We start from the raw sequence: 23,997 nt of genomic DNA, 5'->3' as shown, positions 1-23,997 counted from the left end.
GCCTTTTTTTGCACGTACTTCAACCCAATCAGTGGCACGGGAATCCAGACCCGAAACCTGTTGTTTACCTTTGTCCAGAACTTGAGGCGGGTGGATAGTATCCCGCGACGGAGCATCACACACCATATCTTCCATGGGCGGCGCAACATGGCCAACATCTGAAGCCTATTGCTGCTCCGGGCATTCGGCCATAAAATGCCCCAATTGTCCACAGGAAAAGCAATGTCCTGCAAAATTGCCCCATTTCAAACGAAAGTGTAACGGATGCATGCCAGAGCCATTGAGACATAACCAAGTAGGCCTTTTCCTTGCAGTGTCCCATAACATACACAAGCAGTTGCGATTCATAGCCCTGAGACTGGGAGGGACCAGAACAGTGCCCACAGCGGCCATAGCATCCTTCAATAGTGGCCAATAAACAACCGGACAATTTTCCACTTCTACCACACAGGGCATTCACGTTGCAACAGACGCTGAAAATCTGCCATTGGGCACCATGGAACAACATGAACCAACCGGCAATCAAAAAACAAAGGCAGTTTAAACAGGAGAGCAGCACAGTGCGTCTCAGATTTCAACAGGACCTCAAAAAAACCTCGGGACCCAACAAAAATCTCTTCAACACATTCCCCTTGTAGCAGACTGTGCAGCCACTGGCGAATACGGGAAAGCAGCGGGATTCGACCAGTGAAGAAGAGTATCACAGCGCGATCATAAAACACCGAAAAGGAGCGTAGGACAGTTTTTGGGTCCACGGTGGCTTCCAGAACATCGTCAGGTGCAGAGTCAGAAAAGACTTCCTGATTATATTGAACATAATTGCCAAGCAGAGTGTTGGCAACTTCCAGCAAATGCTCCCAGTCAACATTCTGAGAGTCCACAGAATCCGAAGCAACCTGAGCATAGGAACGATCCTGATGAACCCCTATCTCTTCCGAAGTATGCTTGGTACGTTTAGCCGCAGGCTGGATGTCAGGACCAGGGGGCATCTCTTCGGTGCACAAAACCATATACTCAGGTTCCTCGGTGTTAGAATCCGGGCCAACTGCTGCCACCGTTTGGTCTATGAAATCCAGATCCAAACCAGCCATCTTGCATCACGATCACATTGCGAAGGAGGACTGAGCGCGGTGGATAGTGGGAAACGCAACCTTGTCCTCCACAGTCGCGACCTGTCCCAAGAGGGCGCGCAGTAGGGCACAACCCTAACAATGCAGGGGCTGGAGGGTGGAGCACAGGGCGGGCAGTCGATGGCAAAGGCGGACAGTCGGAAGCGCACGGCAGGGGCCAGGCAGCAGCCGAAACCCTAACGCGCAGGGCGAAAGGACGAAGCGCAGGCGCAGAGCTTCAGAGACAGTCGACAGTGCAGGCGGCGGGGCAGGCTCTGGGGCAAGCGACGTGACAGGCGAGGGGTGTCAGGAGCAGACGACGGAGCAGCCGACGGGCAGGCGGGACTGCAGACAGGCGACGTCGAGCAGGCGACGGCGGGCAGATGGGACTATAGACGGATGCAGACGCAGACGGGCAGACGGACTGCAGACGACGGAGCAGGCGACAGGCAGACGGGACTGCAGTCTCCCCCCCCCCTCTCTCTCTCTCTCTCTCTCTCTCTCTCTCTCTCTCTCTCTCTCTCTCTCTCTCTCTCTCTCTCTCTCTCTGTGTACAGGAGTACATCATCATTGGACCTCATCTTCTGTAGGTGTTCCTTTGGATAGAGCAGTGGCACTTAGCCGGTCTAGGCGCCCACGTCCACCCGGACGAAGACCTAGACATCCACACCACAGATAAATTAAAGCCATCATTGAGCGCCACAGGAGACAGATGCCAAGACGCCTTAGCTATGCAGAGATACACCTCCCTAGAGAATAGACATATCATTGATGGAGAGTTTTCCTTTCTCTACTCTCACTTTCAGATCACTGACATGTTTCCCTTTTATGGGACACTATTTCATTTCCTTTTCAGTCTTATAGGCATGTTTTTCATCTTTTTTCTCGTTTTAGATGAGAAACACACCATCATTGTATGTACTGCTTTGGTCTCATAGGCCACATTGGCCTTTTAGAGACGTTAATATACTCTCTCTCTCTCTCTCTCTCTCCCTCTCTCTTTTTTTTCGTAAATCTCTCTCTCTCTCTCTCTCTCTCTCTCTCTCTCTCTCTCTCTCTCTCTCTCTCTCTCTCTTTTTCGTAAAAGGTAATTGTATTAATTACGAAAAAAGGTACAAGATAACTTGATTACAAGATACATGACGCCAATCCAGGCCATCATGTAAAGAGGGGCTAAGTGCTACATGTTACAAAGTTATGGCAAGGGGGCAGATGAAATTGCCATAAGCCAGGGACGGAAGTCCTCCCTCTCTCTCTCTCTCTCTCTCTCTCTCTCTCTCTCTCTCTCTCTCTCTCTCTCTCTCTCTCTCTCTCTCTCTCTCTCTCTCTCTCTCTCTCTCTTTTTTTCGTAAAAGGTAATTGTATTAATTACGAAAAAAAGTACAAGATAACTTGATTACAAGATACATGACGCCAATCCAGGCCATCATGTAAAGATGGGCTAAGTGCTACATGTTACAAAGTTATGGCAAGGGGGCAGATGAAATAGCCATAAGCCAGGGACGGAAGTCCTCCCTAGAGAGCAAATCAGAATGCCGGAGAAGATCTAACTGCCAATACAAAAGGCCCTTAAGCCTCGCAATATGTCGCTGAACATTATAGGCGGAGTCAAAAAGAAAAGCATTCCTAATTGTCCAGTTATGCCAACAACCCCAATATCGAAGAAAATGATACATGAGCTTCATATGTGGCTGTGCAGGAGTGGTGTATTTGGGCTGCCCGAAAACCCAATCAAAGGGGCGCAGCGTGACTCCAACCGCTCCTTGCCAAACAGCCGACAAAAAGAACCAGATTTTTTTTGCGACAGGGCAAGAAATAAATCTGTGGCGGGCTGATTCCACCGCAGTGGTGCAAAAGAAACAGTTGCCATTGGAAATTCGTCGCTTGGAAAGAGCCGACGCAAGCGGAAGACCACCAATCATCACTCTCCAAAGAAATACTTTACATTTGAAGGGGGTCTTGTTCAACCAGCCCTCCATCACAGTTGCCCTCCACCAGGACCGGGATTTTCGTAGGCCCCATAAAGCATTGGCTTTGGTAAGTAACCATTGTTGATCTTTGATCAGAATATGATAAACTTGATTAGCAGAAGCTTTGCTTAAAGGCAGCCGGCCTTGTAGGTCCCAATCCTGCCAGGGATGATCTGAAGCAAGGGCAGGAAAGGGTTGTCTGCTCTGGAGCATACGCAAAAGCTGTTCCCATAAAGGCCTATATCCCCGCGGAATCCTGTAAAGCCTCCTGGCTGTACGAAATGAGATAAGCACATTGCGACTAGCAAGGGTGGCATCCGCGACCGAAGACAAGCCCAAACGAGCCATCCGGTTGAATTGTGGTCTAAGCTCATTTTTGCCTTCCCATGCAAGTAAACGCGAGACTGCCAATAATTCCAATTGAAAAGAATTCGTAGTAAAGCGATCCTCCGCTGGATGCCACTGAGCCTTTAGAAGGACCCGTTTCCAGGAAAATACCAAATGATTGAGCAGCGACGAAGAGGAACTGGAGAACCTCGAATCAGCATTAAGAACATGCCACCAAGAAGTCCGGATTTGGGTATTGCCATGTAGAAGCCCATGGCTCTCAAGGAGATAACGGGCTATATCGACCCATGGATGATGATCCGAACACATGGCGCGGAAGAGAGACCAACGGAGTGCCTGCATGTGAATTTGGGCATCTAAAATAGCTCCGCCACCCATGCGTTTAGGGGTGCAGGCATGCGACCACGAAATCCAGGAGATACCTGCATGCAATGAGTCCTTCTTCCATAGCATGAAGCGAATAGACTGAGTAAGAGCATTGAGAGTGGTAGTAGTCCAGGGCAATAATGGCAAAAAATATGTCAGCATTGGCAGCATAATTGTCTGGGCCACTTTGAGACGAATATGGAAGGGCCAGGCTTGAGATTTCCAATACATAAACTTGGCCACCATTTTCTGAGAAATCCACTGCAGAAGCTGCTTTGGTGGAACGTTGACACCCAAAGGATACCCAAGGTGCCTGACAATGGAGCCACGAGGAACAACCAGACCCTGCCAGTCTAAGGACTGTAAATCCGACTCCGTGCAGCTGAGAATGGCTGATTTGAGCGCATTGATGCGAAGGCCGGAGGCTTGCCCAAAGATGCCCCAAACATCCAATGCGCGCTTGAGGTTGTCCTTGTCCGCCCGCAAAATCATAAAAGTATCATCCGCCAGGGATTGGCTAATGAAGTGGTGGCCTGAAGGAAGCGACAGACTGGCCAACCGAGAAGAGGCTACCATATGGGATAACATGGAAAGAACTGGATGTGTCGCGAGGGCAAAGAATAGCGGGCTCAAAGGGCATCCTTGTCTGACAGAGCGGGCAAGTACAAATGGCTCAGTAACACCTCCGTTCAGCATGACTCGCGAAGATGCCGCAGCGCTAACAGTATAGATTAGACGAGACATCCGGGGACCAAAGCCCATAGCCGACATAAGTTCAGCGACGAAAGACCAATCCAGATAGTCGAAAGCCTTTTCCAGGTCCAATTGAATCAGTACCACCTCCCGGTTAGAATGCCTTGCATAATCAATAGCTAGTTGAGCATTCAATACGTTGTGCAGAATATTTCGGCCCTTAATGAAACCATACTGTAGAGGATGCACAATGGCCGGGAGATGCTTATGAAGCCGATTCGCCATTATTTTGGAAAAGATTTTGTACATTGAACCCATCAAAGAAATGGGGCGCCACTGTGTCAACGTAGATGGCGAAGGAACTTTTGGAAGCAGTTTAATAAGGCCTTCTTTCCATGAGGAAGGCATGATCCCGGTTTGCCACACCTGCTGAAACAAGGCCTGCAATGGTTTCGCCAGTTGGGTAGCAAAAGCTTCGAAGAACTCATTGGTGAGACCATCCCAACCCGGGCTTTTATCCTTGGGCAAATGTAACAAGACGTCCATAACCTCTGCCTCACCAATATCCGACTCCATAATAGCTTGCATGTCCTGCGGTATCTGATTGCGGACCAGGTCATAAAAATCCGAACGGGCCTGAGTGATTTGATCTGAGGGTGGAGAAGTGGTGCCGAGAAGGTCACGGAAATAATTCGTGCACATCTGCACAATAGTCTGCGGATCCATGATAAGGTGACCTTCTGCATCCTCAAGTCTGGTCATATTTTCTCTAGCAGGAGAGGCGTGAAGAGCTCGAAAGAACTTATGGGTTTGACATGCATTATCTTGCAACGTCTCTGTCAGATGTTGCAGTTTGGCCTGCTGATATGATTTCAATTGGAATTCTTTAATAAGATCCGCCAGTCGCATGGCCAGTGCGAGCAGAAAGGCATCATCCGGAGTGTCCCCCAGCAAAGAACGAACCAAAGCCAGCATGTCCTCAGCTGCCTTGCGACGCTGCCGACAAAGAGAGGCATGGTGGATCCCATACTGCCGAGCAACCCGTTGCACATTAGCGAGCAATCGGTCAAAGGACGCAGTGCCTTGAGAAGCGAAGTCGAAGAGAAATCTGTCGATCAATTGCTGCATATAGCCCTGAAAGAGGGCATGCTTCAGGTAAGACGAATTGAAACGCAAAGGGAGTCTCTCTAGAAATTGCTTGAACGGGGCAATGGGTTGTGCAAGCAGCTCAAGCTGCAGAGGGAAATGGTCCGACAGGGCATATTGCTGCAATACTTTTATTTCGAGCAGCTCAGGAAGAAAATCATCATTCTGCATGATATATATACGATCCAATCTCGACCATGTTGTTGCATACTGGGCAGAGTGGAAAGTAAACCCTGTAGAGGACGGGTGTAACCAGGACCAGAGATCTTGCTTGAGGACGTCAAGAGCCAACGCCTGCCACATACGACTTTCCGGCGTATCCATCACCGAATGCTCCGATGTGGACTGGGAGGAATCCACACACATATTGAAATCCCCCATGAAGAAGCCCCGTCTACCAAGCGCCAAGGAGGCCTGCAAAGTTTGCCAAAGCGCCCGACGAGATATGGAATCATTCGGAGCATAGAGGCCAAGTAGCCATAAGATTTCGCCTTCGAATATAATTTCAATCACCAAAAAACGGCCATGAACATCATTTTTAATCAGAACAGGCTGATATTTGTCATGGACAATCATGAGCACACCCGAATAATGCATGGCCTGTGACCCAGCATAAAACAGTCTAAAGCCCTGGCAATCTACCACTTTTCCGGCTTCATCGTGACTCTTGTGCTCAACAGCGCACAGGACATCCCACTGATTTTCATGCAACACAGTCCACATAGCATGTTGCTTGTGGCGAGAACAAATTCCACGCACATTCCACGTGGCGATTTTCATGTATACTCCAAGCAAAATCAGGTGCGAGGCACTGCTTGCCTCGATTGGACTTTGTCAGCGAGCATGTCCAGGACTCCCTCGTCCAAGAAATCTGCCAACACTGCAAAAGAGTTCTGCGGACCAGATTTGGAAGTAGACGGCATATCTGCTGGCTTTGGGATGGACCGGGGATAACGACGGTCCCACGGGGTAATGACATTACCTCTGGTATCAAATGCGAGCTTCGCAGAGGGACCCTTAGAACGATCCGAAGACATTTTCCTGGCGGACTGATAACGGGGGCCAGAGGAAACCATAGCAGGAGCCGAGCGCTCAGCCGACTGCATTTCCTTCCTTCGCATGTATGTACGCATGGAATCTTGAGATGTAGTAGGCACATTGTTCTGCATGGCCGCAACAACCCTGTTGCCTTTTTTTGCACCTACTTCCACCCAATTATTGGCGCTAGAATCCAGACCCGCAACCTGTTGTTTACCTTTGGCCAAAGCTTGGGGCTGATGAGTAGCATCCAGTGATGGAGCATCACACACCATCTCCTCCATGGGCGGCACAACATGGCCATTATGGGAAGTGGGTTGCTGTTCCGGGCACTCGGCCATAAAGTGCCCCAATTGTCCACAGGAGAAGCAATGCCCTGCAAAATTGCCCCATTTCAATCGAAAGTGTAAAGGGTGCATGCCAGGGCAATTGAGGCGTAACCAGGCAGGCCTTTTTCTTGCACTGTCCCAAAGCATACACAAGCGGTTGCGATTCACAGCCCGGAGACTGGGAGGGACCAGAACAGTGCCCACAGCGGCCATAGCATCCTTCAATAGCGGCCAATAAACAGCCGGACAGTTTTCCACCTCGACCCAGACCGGGCATTCATGTTGCAGCAAACGCTGAAAGTCTGCCATTGGACGCCATGGAACCACATGAACCAATCGGCGTTCAAAAAACAAAGGCAGTTTCGACAGGAGAGCAGCACGGTGCGTCTCTGATTTCAACAGGACCTCAAAAAAACCCCGGGAGCCAATAAAAATCTCTTCAACACAGTCCCCTTGCAGCAGATGTTGCAACCACTGGCGAATACGGGAAAGCAACGGGATTCGACCAGTGAAGAAAAGTATCACAGCGCGATCATAGAATACCAAAAAGGAGCGTAGGACCGTTTTTGGGTCCACGGTGGCATCCAGCACATCGTCAGGTGCAGAGTCGGAAAAGGCTTCCTGATTATGTTGAACATAATCGCCCAGCAAAGTGTTTGCAAATTCCAGCAAGTGTTCCCAGTCCACTTCCTGAGAGTCCACCGAATCCGAAGCAACCTGGGCATAGGACCGATCCTGAGAAACGCCTATCTCTTCCGAAGCATGCTTGGTACGTTTCCCCGCAGGCTGGATGTCAGGACCAGGGGGCATCTCTTCATTGCATGGAACCATATCCTCGGGTTCCTCCGCATCAGAATCCGGGCCCAGTGCTGCCACTGTTTGATCTATGAAGTCCAGATCCAAACCAGCCATCGTAGATGATGATTTGCTCTCGAATGAGGACTGACCCTCTGTTTTGCCGTCTCTCTCGCTTTCCCTTTTTCCTGTACCGAGGCGCTGTCCAGGGGTGCACTCAGCAAGAAGAGCTAATGAAAACCGAGGTTTACCTGTCTCCGTGCAGGGGCAGACAGGCGAAACACAGGCCGGGCGGTCTCCACAGCAGGACGGGACAGGCTGGGATGTCGGTTAGGGGTCCGTCGGCAACGTCCGGGAACAGGGCGTCAGGAGGATGCTATCCTGAATAGGGCAACAGCGAGAGGGCAGCTGGGCGTTGACAGGGCGGCCAGAACAGAGGATGCGAGCTCCAGGGGCAGGGCGACTGCTCCCGCCGGCTCCAGGAGCAGGACTGCCTGACGACGGCACCAGGGATGACGCCCGCAGCACAGGGCGCAGGCGTGGCTGGTCGAACGAGGCAGAGACGCAGGCCGCGATGGTGGTGACAAACTCGAACGCCTGGCGAACAGGGGCGACGACGCGCGTGAGGCAAACGCGGGGTGGCGACAGGTAGGGTTTTGCAGGCGGCGGCGGCGCAGGAAAACGCGCCCGCAGGTCGCGCCAGACCTAGCGAGGGCAGGGCGGCACGGCACGGGAGCAGCAGCCCGTCATCTCTCTCTCTCTCTCTCTCTCTCTCTCTCTCTCTCTCTCTCTCTCTCTCTCTCTCTCTCTCTCTCTCTCTCTCTCTCTCTCTCTCTCTGTGTACAGGAGCAAATCAACTCTCTGATCTGCGTAGGGTTGCAGTCACATGCTGCCAGGTTAGGGTTCCCTGTCGCTGTCGCGGCCCAGCAATATGCACAGGGCAGGCTCCCGCAGGTAGACGCCGTGCAGATGACTGATAGGGCAGCAAAGGAGAGGTACTTGTTTCTGCAAACGAAAGGCGTTCAGTCTTCAGGCGTCGACGAGGCCACAGGGTGTTGTATGCTAACACAGAGGAAACGACCACAGGCGGCTCAAGCGGGCGGTCGTCAGGCGAGCAGGATCAGGCGGGCACAAGCGAATAGGGGCGGAACAGGTGGGCAAGCTCCAAGTGTCGACGGTGCGCTCTGTCAGGGCGCGTAGGTTAGGCGACGGCAGGGGCAGGGCTAGGCTACCTGGCGACGTGGCGACGGGGCAACTTGGCGCATGGGCGACGGGACGAACAAGCGACAGGCGGCTAGGCGAGGGGCAAGCAGACGGGGCGCGCAGTCGAGCGACGGGGGACAATCGCATTCTCTCTCTCTCTCTCTCTCTCTCTCTCTAGCGTGCTCAGTCGTGGTGAGCAGTCGTGGCGTGAGGGACCTAGCGTAAGGTGATGTACCTGGCGTGATGGAATGCAATCGTGAGCAGGTATCTCTCACTCAATCGTGAGTAGTCGTGATTAGAGAATGCAGCTGTTCTCTCTCGCATGCTGGCCAAAATGAATGAATGCAGTCGTGAGTAGGGTCTCTCGCATGCTGGTTAGCAGGGAATGCAGTTGTGTGAATAGTCTCTCGCACACTAGTTTGAATGAATGCAGCCGTGAGCATGGAATGCAGACGTGAGCAGTCGTGATGAGAGAATGCAGTCATGAGCAGTAACTGAAAACGGTATGAACGCATTTGGGCTCGTAAAAGATTACTAGGCTTGCAAAAATTTAGGGAGGGGTTGGGGACACCCTTAAATTTATAGAAATTTGCAGGAAATCACAGAAATTGCTCTGATCTGACAATACAAAGTACAAGTCGAGTGGCTTTGCACACAGTGTATGAGAGATGGATAATGTAGACAAATGCAAGCATCAAACTGTAGAAAATGAACATCTGGGAGAGGAATCTGATCAAGAACTAACACAACCGTCCATGGAAGCAATGCTCAACACCCCTTCTAAGAACACACGGTACAAGACGTATGGCCGTAGGGCCCGTGATTGGACCGTCTCCCCAGCATCTGATAGGCATGGAAAGACTTCACACACCATGAATGAAAAGAAACACGAAGAAATTCATCTCATGATTTGCTCTGAACTATGAATTATGAGACAAGAATTAGAGAAAGAAATATGAGAGCAGGTCAAAGCCGAACTGATAGTAAATCAAAGGGCAGAAATGCAAGACATGAAAATAAAGATTAAGAATGACCTACAAGCACAAATGCTGTTCGAAACGCACACGCTGAAAACTGAAATGCTGAAAGTTGTAGATGCCTACAAAGCTGAAATCTTAGAACTGGGGGAAGAATTGAATACATTTAAGAAAAAAGAAATGAACGCGCAAGAAGAACTACAAAAAGAGAAAGAGGCTTTGAAGGCATGTGAAAGGGAGGTTCACTCATGGGCAAAGGTGGCAAAGACAACATAGAAGCAGATAGAAGAAGCCAGCAACTGGATTGAGGCAATAAAAAAGAAAAGGGAACACCAGTGAACAAGACTGAAGTAATGAATGCTACCTTGGAAGAAGAGGCTAGGAGACGGACTAGGGTTTTACATGTATGGGTAGTAGGATGGGAGGAGAAGAGTAGCCCACAGGAAGACGCTAAGACACTTGCTGACAAAATTGGGGCTTTAGACGTACCTATCGTTAGTGCTTGGAGAGTGGGGAAAAAGGACTCTAAGTCCAAGGCTCTAATTCTTTGCTTTGGAGACAGAGAAAAAAAAGGCCTTCCTCTCTAAGAGGAGAGCCCTGAAGGGTGAGAAGATTTATTTGGATGAGGACCTTAACCTAGCACAGATAGCGCATCGCAGAGAACACATGCCCAAGGTATTGGAGGCTCGCAAAGAGGGAAAGTGGGCTGTTTATAGAGATGGACAAGTCATCATCACTGACAAAAGGACTTCATGTCGGTACGAGGCCTATGAGACACTTCGGATGTCAATATGGAATTGTAATGAAGCCTTGCACTTGGATGCTAGTTACTTTGAAGATAGCTTCCGAAACATAAATATAGCAATGTACATAGAAACACACCAATGTAAAGGTAGCCGACTACCAGACGTGCGGGGATACAGGTGGAAAAGTGCATTTCGTCCAGTAGCTAGAAAACCAAGAAGCACTAGGGGTTCTAGAGGTGTGGCCATACTATACCAAGAAGACCTCAAAGGGATAGTGCAAGTAATGAAAATAGATGATGATGCACAATATTTATGGATTAGGATATATGCAGGAAGACCATGGGATATATTCATCGCAATGTGCTACTTTCCTCCTCTAAATTCTACCTATGCCACACGAGATGGATCTCCCTTTGATGTACTCTATGAGGATATCATGAGATATGCTAGCATTGGGGACATTATTAGTAGGAGATTTCAATGCACACGCTGGAGATAGACAGAGTGACTTTTATATGCATGACAGTGCCATGTTCAAAGAGATCGACATAGATGAAATAGGCCTATGCAAGAGAGCCTAGGATAAAGAAGTGAGTACCTATGGGGCACACCTATTGACTTTGGGAAGTGCACATAGACTAGCCATCTTTAATGGTCTGCCACAATGGCCATGATCTGACAATTTACCATGTTGGAATCACAAAGGAGGGGGAAGTACTGTGGACTACCTGATGGACTCACTAGCATTGATACCAGACATCCAAAATTTCAAGATATCTAAGAGGCCAATTGGCATAGTAGCAGATCATGCTATTCTGACACTCATGCTCTCTTGTGTACATATGAAACATGAAACGCCATGCCTCCCTAAACATCCCAAATACTACTTAACAGAAGACACCTCACACATCTACAGTGGTTCTCTGTAGACCAGTTTACATACATTGGACTTGAATAGATCGTTGGAAGAATGTACAAGGGATTTAGCAAAGGCCATACATGGATCAGCCATGTATGCATTCCCACACACCTTGTCCCAATGTAGACCCACACGATCTACTGCTCCCCAAAACAGCTGGTATGATGATGAGTGTAGAGTCACCCAAGCTCGCTTACAGAGGGAAGTGAAGCTAGGCACTCAAACACATCACCAAGCAAAGGCATTCTTCAAACGCCTTGTGCGGAAGAAGAAACGAGACTACCTAACGAAAGCAGAAGCAGAGATATATTAACTATTTTTGGGGCAGGACAGCAAGAGCGCATGGAAGATGTTTCATGAAAGACAGTCCCTCCATACAAATTACATCACCAGATGTTTGGCTTGACTATGGGAGACAGTTGTATGACCTGCCAGGACAGCCACCTATGCAGCCCCCACAAGCTTGTAGGCCAACACAGTGGTCTTTCTTCACATGGAAAATGGTTAGGGATGCAATCTATAGATAACAAAATGGGAGGGCACAGGATGAGGATGGACAAGTAGCAGAACATTTCTCACATGCTGGTGACATATTAGTACCCATATTAGCACATATGTTCAATAGAGCAGTATGTGAAGGTTTCCCTATGAGTTGGTCAGACAATACTATAATTCCGCTATTCAAAAGTGGTGATCCCCTAATTCCTAGCAACTACAGGACTATCATGATCGGTCATTCTTTGGCCAAGATATATGGATCTATATTGGAGCATGAACTCGATGAGTGGGCTGAGATGCAAGGCAAGAGAGCACAAGGACAGGTAGGTTTCAGACAAGGATATACCACGCTGGACCATATTCTCACACTTAGAGCCATTATTGAGGAGGGTTGAGCCCAAGACAAGAGGATCTATTGTTGCTTTGTAGACTTTCGCAAAGATTTTGATACAGTGCCTTGTACATGCATCACGCAGAGATTGCAAGACATTGGAGTACCAGAGGGTATATGATGGGGTGTCTATGCATTATATGAGGCAGTGATAGGTCATGTATGAGCACCTGGGGGGCTATCAGAGAGGATTGAAAGTACTATAGGAGTGAAACAAGGATGTCCACTTTCACCCACATTGTTTGGTCTATACATACATGAAGTGTCTGATTACATAGACGGAGGAGGAGGAGCTGGAGCCAACCTAGCAGGGGTGCCGATATTACTCTATGCCGATACCGATATTACTGTATGCAGATGATATTGTTCTCATTTTAGATTCACCGGAGGATTTGCAGTGCCATCTAGATGCTTTGCACATCTTTTGTAGAGGTAAAGACCTCATAGTGAACCTTGAGAAGACCAAAACCATGGTTTTCAATACTTCAGTAGCATGGGTGACGAGATCTATGTACCAATTCACATTTGGGACATACTGGAGCATGTGAGGGAATATATCTATTTGGGAGTCACTTTCTCTGGCCCACGTTTTTCGTTGAGAGGGGCATCAGAGGCACATCTCGCACGTGGATACGTAGCACTAGGGACACTTGAGAGTCAATGTGCTCACATACAGTTCCTGGAGCCCCGCACCAAACTTTGGTTGTTTGACACCCTAGTCACACCTACATTACTATATGGAGCAGAGGTATGGGATTGCAGCTTGTACCATAGGCGCCTTAGTCCACTCACTGATCAGATTGGAGTAGAGAGGGATTATTATGATGGCTAGGATAGCATGGAAAGGCCATTGATCATGATGATATCACGCATGATTAGGAATAAGCCCTTCACCCCACACCCCATTGTCAGAGTAGAGCTAGGGGGTATACTCATAGTCATGGAGGCACTTTTCAAGGCAATGACCTTTTGGCACAGACTATGGGAACTTCCACGCCATAGATACTCTAGATTGGCACTAACCTCATCTAGACAACTGGGCCGTTTGCTTGAGGCCAAGTTTTCCACAATTGTGTGGACTCCATGTGCAAGACAAGAAGAACTGTTGGTTTTCACAGATGGCTATTTGGATGAGCCTACATGGTTTGGATATTGACATGTCTTTCACCTTTGGATTATAGCCTTGACTGCCCTACACTTTCTCTCAGCCGATCAGAGTTGAATCAGGTGATCAGAGCTCATATCTTGAGGATTGAGACGGCAAGGACATGGATCCACCCACCACTCCCTCTAGGATCGAGGATGGAGTTCTACAGGAGTCATTTCTTGTGCCTCTCTAATGATGGTTTCACTATTCGGCCAGCATATATGGACACCCATCTCTCCCATAGCGTATGGGTTGCTATCAGACAGATTAGCACCTCCTCACATAGGCTCCAGATGGAGACAGGCAGATGGACATGAAGTGAGTGATGCGCTGCGGAGATGCAATGTCCGGCGATGAAATGTCAGGTAAAGAGCAAACATGTGAGCAACAGCAGCGAGTGAGAACGAGAGATGCAAGATGTTCTTGGGTACAATTGGAGTGTGTACCACTTTAGGTTTTTAGATAGATATATATGAAAGTACAAGTGTGCTAAGGGTGCATTCACACCCGTGCACATATAAAAGGCACGATGGCCCTTTATTCCCAATAGCCTCCCACCTAAAGGCAATGTGCCTTAAGAGGAGAAAAGAATCAGCTAAGTCTAAGTATGTACAAAGCTGAAATACATATATCTATCCAACTCCCATCATCTGTCGGCAATGAGCAAACCGCTCTGCTGGAAGACCCTTCGTGAGAAGATCTGCAGGATTATCATCTGTATGCACTTTGACAAGCTCAATGCTCTTGCTGTCAAGTACATCTCTGATGAAGTGATACTTCACCTGTATGTGCTTCGTCTTTGCATGAAAGACGGGATTCCGTGCTAGCATGATAGCACTCTGACTATCACAATGAAAAACGGGTAACTCTGTAATGCCAAGATCTCCCACCAAACGTGAAAGCCATAAAGCCTCCTTGCATGCCTCAGTAGCAGCCACATACTCTGCCTCTGTAGTAGACAATGCAACACACTTCTGTAGCCTGGAGATCCAAGAGACTGCTCCTCCTGTGAAGGTAAACACATACCCAGAAGTGGACTTTCTACAGTCCGCATGACCAGCATAGTCTGCATCCGTAAAGCCAACGACAGATGCCTTCTGCTTTCCAAAGCAGATGCACAAATCACTTGTGCCTTTGAGGTATCTCATAATACCTTTCACTGCTTTCCAATGCTTTTTTCCAGGGTTTGCCATATATCTGCTAACCACTCCCACTGCAAAGGCAATGTCAGGACGTGTAGCAACCATAGCATACATCAAGCTGCCAACAGCTGAAGCATATGGAATCTTGGCCATTTCAGCCTTCTCATCATCAGATGTAGGGATGTCCTCTGCACTGAGTTTCACATATGGAGGCAATGGAACACCAATTGGTTTCCCCCCCTCCATATTGAAACGCTGCAAAACCTTAGAGACATACTCCTATTGAGATAGAAAGAGTAATCCTTTGGACCTATCTCTGAGTATTCGCATGCCAAGAATGTGATTTGCATCACCAAGATCCTTCATGTCAAAGCTGCCATGAAGACTTTGCTTCAACGAATCCAAGGCATGAGTATCCCTGCCAGTAATCAGCATGTCATCAACATACAGAACCAAGATAATTAGGCTGCCATCTGCGGCCTTCTTGGTGTACAAGCAGTGATCCACTTGACTTCTTTGAAAACCTTGAGACTGCATAAATGTATCAAACTTATGATACCATTCTCTTGGTGCTTGCTTCAGTCCATACAAACTCCGTTTGAGCTTACATACCATCTTCTCTTTGCCTTTAGCCACAAACCCTTCAGGCTGCTGCATATATATGTCTTCATGCAGATCACCATGTAAAAATGCAGTCTTTACATCCATCTGTATGAGCTCCATATCTTCAGCTGCAACCAAGCCCAAAATGGTTCTCAATGTAGTCATTTTGACTACAGGAGAGAAGATCTCATCAAAATCAACTCCATGTTCCTGCTTGTACCCCTTAGCAACCAATCTGGCTTTGTACTTTGGCGAGGAACCAGAAGTGACCTTCATCTTATAAACCCATTTGCATGGAAGCGTTTTCTGCCCTTTAGGCAACTGCACCAAGTCCCAAGTGCCGTTTTTCTCAAGAGATTCCATCTCTGACAGCATGGCTTTATACCATTTCTTGCTGTCCTGTCTGTCCATTGCTTCCTTGAAGCATGACGGCTCACCACAGTTAGTGATCATGACATAATCAGCCACATTATTTGCACCAGAAACGAATCTGTCGGGCTGTCTAGTAGCCCTAGACGATCTCCTAACCCAATGATCATTGTTTGCTGGCTGTTCAGCCTGCATATTATCATTTACAGCTTGCTGTCCTGGCATTTCAGCCTGCAAATCAACATTAACAGCTTGCTGTCCTGGCTGTTCCTGCACATTTAGTGGCTCATCATTATGGGCAATGGCTGGCTGATCATTTCCAGCATCATTTTCTGCATTCGCAGGTTCATTTACAGCAGGTATTTGCTGCTGTACAGCGGGCACATTTTGCTGTCCAAAAGGTACTTCTTCCCGGAATACAACCCTACAAACCTCCTCAGTCTTTTCGGGCTGTTTATGCATGCGACCTTCCCGGAAGATAACATCATTGTTGTGCACTGTTTTCCTTTTCACGGGATCCCACAATCTATACCCCATTTCACCCTCGTCACCATATCCTAGGAATATGCATTTACAGGACTTTGGCTCAAGTTTGTTGCGGTCTTCCTTACGAATGTGCACAAAAGCCTCGCAGCCAAACACTCGTAAATGAGCATAAGAAGGTGGCTTGCCCGACCACGCTTCCTGAGGGACTCCCCCCCCCCAAAGACCTGTTTGGTGACCGATTGATCAAGTGAACGGCTGTCATAACAGCCTCTGCCCAAAAACCATGGGGTAATGCAGCATGAGACAGCATAGTACGGACTTTATCCTGTATAGTCCTGTTCATACGCTCTGCAACTCCATTCTGGGGTGGATTATGAGGGGCAGTGAGCTCCCTTTTTATCCCTTTGCTGTCACAAAATGCCTGAAAGGCCTTGGATACATATTCCCCACCATTGTCAGAGCGAAGACACTTAAGTGTCTTATCAGTCTAATTTTCAACCAATGCCAAGAAGTTTTTAAACTTGTCAAGTACTTCATCCTTGCTACGAATGGGGTAAACCCATACCTTCCATGTAGCATCATCGACAAAGGTGACAAAGTACTTCTTCCCCCCCAAAGACAATCCTGGCATCTGACATACATTTGAATGTACTAACTCTAGAGGTGAAGATTTCAAAGAAAGAGATTTCTTATGAGATGTCTGCGCATGCTTACCATAGACACAATGATCACAATGCTCAAAATCAGCATAACGGAGACAAGGCAAGTAACCCAAACGAGAAAGAACTTTCATTCCTGTTTGACTCATGTGTTCTAACCGGCCATGCCACAAAGAAACACTTGGCTGCTCGGTTACTGCGACAACATGGTCACGCACACTAGATACATGAAGAGGATACAGAGTATCACTCTTTGAACCCCTGGCAATGACTCTAGATCCTGTACTGATCTTCCATTTTCCATCGCCAAATGTGGTATGATAACCATCATCATCTAGCTGCCCAGTACTAATTAAGCTCTTCTTGAGCTCAGGTACATGACGAACATTCTGAAGAGTAAAGACAGAACCATGCTGAAACTGAAGCTGCACACTACCAATGCCTGCAATATCACATGCTGAGTTGTCCCCGAGATGGACAACACCATGTCGACCGCCTGTATAATCGGAAAACCAATCTCTGTAAGGGGTGACATGAAAGGAGGCACCCGAATCTAAAATCCAGGTATGCATGTCATCAGCAGAATCGGCAACCAATGCATGGGCATCAAAACATGAAGACACGAAGAGTACATCGTTCCCACCATCACTGTCCTGAGTGACCACATTCACCTCTTCGATCTTGACGCTGCTCTTCTTGGGCTGGCTCTCTTTCTTCTCTTCCTTGTTGTCCTCTGTCTTCTTGCCTTTCCCTTTCTCTTTCTTCCACTTGTAACAGTCACGTTTGAAGTGACCCTTCTTGCCACAGTGGTGGCATTCCACATTCTTGCCGCGAGACATGCTGCGACCCTTGCCATCAGATTTTCCCTTCTGCTGTGATCTGCCCCTGGTATGCAAGGCACTAGACGACTTACTTGATGCATTATTTTGCCTATTCATCTCTTCCATAAGCAAAGAGCTTTCCACGTCAGAATACATAAGCATAGCATTCGAGTTACTCAAGGCAGTCCTGAATGTATCCCAACTCTCTGGTAGAGTGCAAAGCAGAAAGGTAGCTTTAAACTCGTCATCAATGACAAACTTCAAAGCAACCAGCTGGCTGAAAATTGAGTTGAATTCACTCAGATGATTTGACATAGCAGTTCCTTCTTTCATCCGCAAATCCATAAGCTTTTTTAGCCAATACACCTTACTAGCTGCACTCTTCTGAGCATACAATTCCTCCAGTCTAGTCCAAATGGCATAGGCAGTGTCCAAACCCTCTATGTTAAACAGCAGAGCATCAGAGACAGATAGCTCAATGGTCGAGCGTGCAAGCTCGTTCAACTCATCCCAGTCATCTTGTTCCACATCTGCGGGCTTTACCCCTTTGGCCTTGATCGGCTTAGCCTGCTTCTTCTGCAAGGATATTGTAGCATTGCTTTTGCCACACTGCAAAATTATGTGCACCCTCAAGTTTCTTGATGTGCATAAGATGGCTGCTATCGCTGCTGCCAGCCATGATTTTCAGTCCAAAATATGACCACAAATTCAGCAAATGCAGGCCCAAACTGTCAAACAAGTGACCAAGGTACAAACAAGTACCAACCAGCAATAAGTACCAGTTAAAAGCAGAAATTTCAGATCTGCAAATCAATTTTCAGAAGCACCAAATGTTGTGCTACAGCACTCCACAACTGATGACAGCTGTTCCAAGGACAAATACATCACATTACATGAGAAGTCCCAAATTTTAGCTGCAATTTCTGCTGTACATGCACCCACAGGCATAAAATTTGACCCGCACGGTCAAAAGCCCCAAAGTTTTGTGCTCAAAACATCAACCATACATCTGCACTGTCTCTGACATGCATAGAGTAGACCAATTTTGCCAAAATGAAGCAATTTCAGCAAAACCCCCAAATTTTTCAAGTGTCGGGCGTCCAAATTGCATGAAATTAAACCCGCATGTACATAAAATGACCAATTTGCGCACAAATTTTGCTCAAACAGCAAAAGCCCCAAATTGCACGGGGTTCAATGTGCATCAATGTCAAGAAATTGGGTCAATTTCAGCCCAATTTTAACATGTACATGAAAAGCCCCAAATTTCGGAGGCAAAATGTCACAAATTCCTGCAATTTCTGAGACAGAATCTCACTGTGTGTCTTGCTCGTGTCAAATCCGGACAAATCCCCAAATTTGTGGCTCAAATCTGCCCAAAACACAGAACTGTGCTTACATGCGCGAACTCCCGTCAGTGGGCAAAGGGGGCAGCTTGCAGTAAACCTTTGAAAATTAAAAAAAATTTGCAAGAGAAATTTGACGAAAACTGTCCCGTAACGTGACTGCTGCGTTTTGACCTGCCGCCAGCTGCACGTGGCCTGGAAAGTCACGAACTGACCTGGCGTGACCTGCGTGACCAGCGCCTGTGCAAAACACGTCACTTCTGACCTGCGCCTGACCTGCACGCTGCCTGGAACTGCACGCCTGACTGCACACTGTCCAAGAACAGTGACGAGCTGACCAGAAAATGACTGACTGACCTGCGCGCAACCTGGGAAATGTCGCCTGGCTGAAAAACGTGACCTGTGGACTGCGAGAAGCACGAACACCTTAACCGAAGCTCTGCACGGACTGCGAGAAGCGCGAACACCTTAGCCGAAGCTCTGATACCAGTTTGAAGTGAGTGATGCGCTGCGGAGATGCAATGTCCGGCGATGAAATGTCAAGTAAAGAGCAAACACGTGAGCAACAGCAGCGAGTGAGAACGAGAGATGCAAGATGTTCTTGGGTACAATTGGAGTGTGTACCACTTTAGGTTTTTAGATAGATATATATGAAAGTACAAGTGTGCTAAGGGTGCGTTCACACCCGTGCACATATAAAAGGCACGATGGCCCTTTATTCCCAACAGGACAAATACCCTAGCAGAGGATAGGACTTGCCAGCTTTGTGGTCGAGAGCCTGAGACGGAGGAGCACTACATATGTAGATGCACAGTATACTATGACATACGAGGATGATACCACTGCCTCTTTCGGAATGGATTTGGACCCCTTCGTCGCGTCATGGAGTACGAGGACCAGAGATGCCTAAGTCTCTTTCTCCTGGAGCTCGAGAGGCGCCGAACTACACTACTGCGAAATAGGAGGCCAGCTCACCCAGAGGGACACACATAGAGAGCAGTGACAGACTTCTTCTATAGAGCCGACCCTATTGACACTACCACCCTAGTAGAGACAGAGCCACCCCACCAGACACCTTACAAGCCACACCGTGGAGTCACATTGGATAGATCCATTTCCCTTCGTCGAGCATGACGACCCCATCTACCAGGACAGCGTCCGAGGAGGCCACACCACAGTCGGATTAGAGCCATTATCACGAGACACCGTAGACTCACCACCAAGCATATCAGTGAAGCAGCTAGGGACCGCATCATAGCTAAGATCATGTGCAGATCTTGAGATCAGCTACAGCCCATAGTCTCCACCACAATTTTGTACATGGCTAAATCAGATCTGGTTCTCCTTTCCTTTCCTTTTCTTTTCTATCGATGGAACAACACTACACATGGTTCAACCCTAGTGTAGCCCCATCGTATAGTTATTTTCAGTATTGTTTCATAGGCCACCCACTTACTTGTAATGCTATCTTTACCTTACTGATGAGATGACATTAGACATGGATGTCCTCTGGATTTTGTCTCATAGGCCACATTGGCCTTATGTAGACGTTAATATATCTTTCTTTCTTTCTTTCTTTCTTTCTTTCTAGGATCTAGACGACGACTATCCACACACTTTGTGGGAGATGGGAGAGACTAGAGGGTGGCTCCGAGCATATGAGGAGAAATGTTTCTATGCAGACATGGGACTCTGCACCTTATTCCGCTTCTGTGGCTTATATGGTCTAGCATTAGAGTCCACAAACTGGTTATTTACCCAGCCATTGTATTTAGGATGTACTCAGTATGCCTCACAAGACTTATTTTGTACTTTGTATCTTACCTCTGAAATTCCTCCTGAGGTGCTATCTACAGAAATTTCTTCTCTAGAAACAAAACTTGTCCTGCGGCCAATCCAAATGAAGATAAGGTAAGCATAAGTATTTTGAGATCACAAGGGTCATTTTTAGGCATGAGAAAGGGTTCATCAGCCTAAGCATAAGCCAAGAAAGGTTTGGCACTTGGCATGTGCAAACAATATGGCAATGCTGCACGTTGCATTTATAAGCTTGTCCATGAATAATAAAGTCCAACAAACCCAAAGCACTTAGTAGGTAGGCTAGTCATAAAACCCCAAGTCCAAGTGATTCATAGATCCTTACCAATGATGCATAGGATAATAGTAACCAGATACAACTAATAACCAGCATGCATCTATTTGTGACAAAGCATTTTTTAATCAAGTTTGGGAATTGAAATCTCATTGTACCGTTAGCATGATAAATTTTCTCAAGAAAAAGAAAGCATGTTCTTCAAGGGACACTTTCATTGAATACTTAGAGGAATAGTCATTTTTAAAAATTAAATTGACATGCAGCCTAACAACTTATGAGCTTGTTGCATGTGATTAGTATCATTGTACTTATGTGGATTGACTTGTAATTCCTTAAAACACTTGACAGAATTTTGTTTTACTTCTTTCATTACTGAGTCATTTTTTGTTGATGCAAGCAGTTTGCAATCAAATATGACATTTTATATTCTGGTAGCAATACAGCCACAATGCACTATCCCATATGTTTAAACATCTTTCCTAAAACTAAATATGCTTCACAAAGCTAAACAAGGGAATTATCATTTGGAGGTTATCTTACCTTGGGTGCTAGCATGTAAAACACTGAATTATCAAGGCCTCGAAAAGACAATGTTGGACCCATTTCATTTCCTTCAGCAGTGTGGTTGAATACAACATCCATTAGCACCTAGAAAGGTACGAGAAGACCAACTATTGGAACAGATGCACAAAATATGATCCTAAAATCGTCTGAGAAAATGTCACGAAAGGCACATTTTCGTTCCATAAAATCTAAGCACATGTGGCATCATTGATCAGAGATACAAGTAATAAACATCATCACCAACTTTACTGGAATCAACAAATGAAGTATCGCTGGAAATGAAGCTCCCAAGGATGATTCCTTGGTAAAAGCATTAGTTGTTCCATCTTAATTATCCATCATTGCCAACGAAGCACTTTTCCTACTTTCAAGCATGCACTATGATTTCCTCTTCTTTCAGGCTCTCTTTTTTATGATCTTCAAGGTGTATTCCCAGACCCCTATTTTTTAAACAGTAACAACTACCATCCATTTTTGTTCGTTCTTGAGGGTCACTCTCATCTACAGATTCATGTTGTTGTGTCTATTCCACATGAGCACACTTTCCTCCATCTATCTCTATTCAATACCATTTTCATATCAGTTATACACATTTCTTCTCATAGTGACCAAAACCGTCTTTTTTCATTAAAGAACTATAACCTCTTTATGCATTGCAAAATACAACCTTGCAGAAAGAATTACCATGTGGGAGAAAGTTATACGAGTAATCTATGCTGCCAACAGTATCCACACATCTCTATCATAACCAGTCAGCACTGATGTGCAATCATAAAAAGAAAACGAACTAGCAGCAAATACCTAAAAAGAATGCATTTTGCACTCAGTGACAGTCAAGAGCGGGTTATGAGCTCACACCACTCAGTGGTCACCACTCTCAATGGAACCCTGCAAGTCATGTGGCATATCATATGGCCACCTTATGGACTGTCAAAGTCTTAACTAACTGTCCCACTAGACCTTCTATGGACTTTGGCCCTCAGGCCAAAACCCACCTCTATTTTGCATTTTCATGACTCTATTGTGCATCCTCATGATGATCCCTTGGACCACATCTATGAGCTGCCCACAGATTTCCAGCATGCAGCCACTAGCAGCCACCTCACCCTCTTGTGCAGCAGCCATCTTGTCAAATGGATCATAGATAGCTGTGCCACTCATCACATAATGCTAAACCATGTCATTTTTATCTTACAGAGACCTGCAGATCAAGGAGTTTGGTGCAGCAATAAACTTAGTGGCCGAGATTCAAAATGTGGGCTTAGTTCTCTTTGTCAATGACCAAGGCTCCAACCTCACTAAGGTAGCCAATCTATTTCTTGTTCCACAATTTGTATAAACATTATTTCCATGTACCAACTTTGCTAGCTAAGCTGACTTGTCTTCTTTACAAAGACCGTAGTTGAACTCATTGATGAAATCCCTAGTCTAGCTGTAGGTCAAGCTGAGATTCAACCGAATGGCCTCCATGGAACATCACAATTTCTGTTCAAGCTGACATCCAAGGGCTCTTTCACAAGGTCGGCCACATCTCCTATGACACACTACCAGATGTCTAAGGCAATAGTGAATGGCATTCCACTCCTGAAGATAGCAAAGGATGTATGTAAGCCTTGTCGATTTAGCAAGTTACTTCCAAATGTAAGCCTCATGTAGAATTATTTTCTAAAGAATAAATCAGAAGCTCTCAATTGTTTTGCTTTGTGGGAGCGAGTAGTGAGAAATCAAATGGATGTCCATATGAAACCAGCCTTCCTTGATTGAAAGGAATGTGATCTGCCCAATTCACAAGTAATTTACAGCATGCAATAATTTAAGAAATGAACCAAATTACACATTAGCAGAGATAGACGACATTGATTGGCCTCAAAACTAGTCTTGTGGTATTTCTTTGATCTTTATTCTAGAATTTGTTGTGCAACCAAGAGAAAGGCCGGATTCCCCAAGAAATTGGTGAGCCTCTCGTACTTGCCTTCTCACGCAGACAGCATCATGTCCACAGGCCTGCAAAACTCTGCTCGACTACATAGAGAGAGATCGTGATGCTGTTCCTTGCTGTATCTAGTAAACAAACCCTGCACTACAGGACGCATAGCTCGATGGCTCCTTCAGCTTTTAGAATTCAACTTCTCCGTGGTTGTACGGAAGGGAAAACAGCACTACATGGCTGACCACATGTCATGCATCCCCACGGGAGAGACCGCTGGACAAGGCATTGCCGATGAATTGCCAAACGC

General features: G+C 46.8%; 1 protein-coding gene across 1 annotated transcript in view; it reads right to left on the bottom strand.

The window, feature by feature from the left end:
• ISA1 (isoamylase 1) overlaps positions 1 to 23,997 on the bottom strand; it is a 223,980-nt gene that overhangs the window by 100,420 nt on the left and 99,563 nt on the right. Inside the window, exon 7 of the mRNA XM_087680237.1 lies at positions 21,737 to 21,844. Coding sequence (XP_087536363.1) covers positions 21,737 to 21,844 — 108 coding nt within the window. The remainder of the gene's footprint in view (positions 1 to 21,736; positions 21,845 to 23,997) is intronic.

The sequence above is a fragment of the Lygodium microphyllum genome, chromosome 1 (assembly GCF_053477565.2).
Source record: "Lygodium microphyllum isolate KBCC chromosome 1, Lygodium_microphyllum_v1.1.10, whole genome shotgun sequence".
Lineage (NCBI taxonomy): Eukaryota > Viridiplantae > Streptophyta > Polypodiopsida > Schizaeales > Lygodiaceae > Lygodium > Lygodium microphyllum.
Note: the sequence above shows the minus strand (reverse complement) of the source record. Positions and strands in the feature narration are given on the sequence as shown.